Here is a 2,981-nt window from a genome sequence, read left to right on the forward strand (position 1 = left end):
CTGGGCGTTACGGGCCCCTGAACAGAGACTCACGGCCACAGACTTGACCTGCTTCCCAGCAAACCAGCGCAGCTGCTCCAGGACGCCTCTGAACACCTCTGTTTTGTAAGTAGGAAGCTGGGCAACTGCATCCAGCAGGGTCTTTTCCACACAGCTCAGGGGGCAGGAGGCTCCAAAGGAGATACCTGGGAACACACGCTCAGAATAACAGCGATTCCCTTCGCAGCTCAGAAAACCCTTTCACACACAGCTCCTATCAAGCTTTACAGCAACCTGAGTGAGGCTGAACCAGGTCTCACATCCTTATATGGATAAAAACATTAAGGTCCAGAGAGGTTAATTTGTCCAATGCCACACAGCTAATAAAAGAGCCAGGACTCAACCCCAGGTCTCTTGATCCTACAACCAGAGTGCTCTTTTCCCTAAAGTAGAGGCTTTCAACTCAGTAAAATCAGATCTCTAAGAGCTAAGTCCCAGCATTTTTAAAAAAAGCACCCAAGATCTGCCCCCACCTACCCTTACCCCCATGAGCGATTGTAACGTGTAGCCAGGTTAGAGAACAACTACCAAAAACCCCACAGCCCTTGCTGCTGGCACCCTACCACGGATGCTCAGCAGAGTCAGGCCGTGAAGGGGTGAGCCGCTTCCCCTGCACAGGGCAGCTCCCGGAGCAGCAGGCAGCAGCGAGAGCCAAAGGCGAGGCTTTCTTGGGGACCCGCCATCCCCTCCAGGTGAGCAACTCCCAGTGTCCCAGCCCCTCTGTGGGCTCAGGTGAACCTCCTTACCTTCCTCTCCATGCTCCACTGAGTTCAGCTCGGGGATCCAGGCTGGGCACACGATCAGAGGAAACAGCCTGTTCTTAAACTTCATCTCGATGCCTGGAGAGAAATGGAAGCCTGAGGTTGCAGGCCGGTCCTTTATCCCCGGGGCAGCCTGCGGCATTCTTTCCACCACTGCGTGGGACGACGCCATAGTCACAGTGTGACCGGCCAGTGGGCGTCTCGGGATGAGGAGGCCGTGGACGAGATGGGGTAAGCGCGGTTCCACACTGTCAGCCCCGAAGCTATGTCTTTCCCTCCCTCAAAAAAACTGTCCCAATTCAGATGAGATGAACTTGAATTCACTCCTGTGTGTGTGTGTCTGTGTATCTGTGTGTGTGTGTTGGGTTTGCAGGTGTTTAGTAACAGTAATAGAAAACACCAAGTATTAAAATAGGTCAGGAACCCTTCTAAGTACTTTACACATTTTGACTCATTTAAAGCTCACAGCAGCCCTATGAGACAGTGATTTTCTCTGTTTACAGATGAGGAAACTGAGGCACAGGGAAGTTAAGATTCTTGCCCAAATTACACAGCTAAGAACGGGCACATTGCAGTACTGGACCTACTGTTAGAGTGGGGTGTGATAGTAATGATAACATGAAAGTCCGACATTCAGACAAGAGGGAAAAGTGAATGAGGGAAAACCTCAAATCTGCCACCCGGTCCCCACGTGCGTCTGGGTTCCTCAAGGTGCACAGCTTTGGGGGACCACATGTCCAGGCCTGGGTTCTGTCCTTTGCGGCCACTGAAGTTAGACAGTTCTATGAACAGACAGACGTGCCTCTGTTCCCCCAGACCACAGCGCATCCCCCAGCCCCGCCCACAGGGCCATAGGTGGGAAAGGTTAAAAAGAAATGTCTGTGCATCCCCCACCCTCCCATGTGCTGTTGGGAATTCCTGAGGGTTCCAGGAGTCTGGCCAGTTTGAATATCAGCTCCCAGGACATAGAATGCAGATGGAGACAGAAAGTGGCCCATCTGGGTAAGGTTCTCTCTCCGCCCGGCTGCCCCCAACACCCTGCCCTGGCTGTGGGGTTACACTGGTGGGGTGTGTGTACAAGGGAGGAGCGGGTGGAGCAGACGGAGTGAGATTAAGAAATTATTTCTAACTTGAAGTTTATAAAGTTTTTGTGAATTTCTTTCTGTTGGAATCTAAGTGGGTCCAGGACGGGGTGTGACTTATGGCAAGGAACACATCATGTGTCAAAGGACCCCAAAGATTCTTCCAGCCAGTCATTCTCTACCTTCACTCTTGTGACCTCAGGCCATGGCTACTCGGGCCATCATGATCACGTCACCTGAGCCCGTCTCACAGGCCACCCTGCCAACCCATGTGTCACATTGCTGCAGCTGGGGACTCTACCGCACCTGTGCTCACAGGGCAGGGCCAGCTCTGCAGATCCAACAGAGCCCAGGGGCTCCTTCCAGAACCAGAGCCAGGAGTCTCCTACAAGCTGAACTGGCTGCTTAAAAGCATGTCTAGTCCCCCCAAACCGGAGGTCCTTTAAGGCAGACCTCCGCTGTGCCACAATCCTCACCTTGGGTCCTCACTGGGCTTGGGACCCAGCACAGTGGAAACGGGCTCAGCCAGGTCTCAAGTCTCCTGGGCCTGTTCACATATCATGGGCCTCATGTCTCAACAAGACTGGTGGCCACAGTCATAGGCAATACAAACACGGTCACGCTTGGACATCTCCTCTCCTTTGCCTTACCAGATCGTCCCCAGGAAAAGTGGGGGGCAAGAGAGTGACCTTTATGGAACCCCTAGTGTCCATCAGGCAGCAGCTTAGACACTTTGCCTCCATTGCTCCCTCCTACCTCTGACTGGGAGACACTCCAGGGAAGGAATTACGTCCAACTGTGATCTAGGCACCCCAGCCCCTCCCAGAACACCTGGCACATAGCTGGCTCTCTGAAAACATTTATGGAGAACAGTCAGCAAAGATCTCAGTTAATACTCAGAACAACCCTTGAGGAGGTATTGTTACTCCCATATGTGAAATGGGAAAGCGAGGGCAGAGAAGAAGTAAATTTTCTGACTTCACGCGGCCAGCAAGGGGTTGAACCGGGCTGTGTGACTCCAAAGCTAGGGGTCTTCATAGGAATTCAAGTGTCCGTGTTCCTCGGTGGGTCCCCAGGCCCTCAGGCGGTCCTCAGAGCC

General features: G+C 53.0%; 1 protein-coding gene across 1 annotated transcript; it reads right to left on the reverse strand.

The window, feature by feature from the left end:
- Nucleotides 1-6: 6 nt before the first annotated feature.
- Nucleotides 7-987, reverse strand: LOC124234560 (xanthine dehydrogenase/oxidase-like; the record flags this gene model as incomplete). Its single annotated transcript, XM_046651896.1, has 2 exons — nucleotides 786-987; nucleotides 7-185 (listed from the first exon to the last, which is right to left on the reverse strand). Coding segments are annotated over exons 1-2 (366 nt in total), but the record flags the coding sequence as incomplete, so codon positions are not given.
- Nucleotides 988-2,981: the final 1,994 nt, after the last annotated feature.

Source organism: Equus quagga, unplaced genomic scaffold (genome assembly GCF_021613505.1).
Source record: "Equus quagga isolate Etosha38 unplaced genomic scaffold, UCLA_HA_Equagga_1.0 90241_RagTag, whole genome shotgun sequence".
NCBI lineage: Eukaryota > Metazoa > Chordata > Mammalia > Perissodactyla > Equidae > Equus > Equus quagga.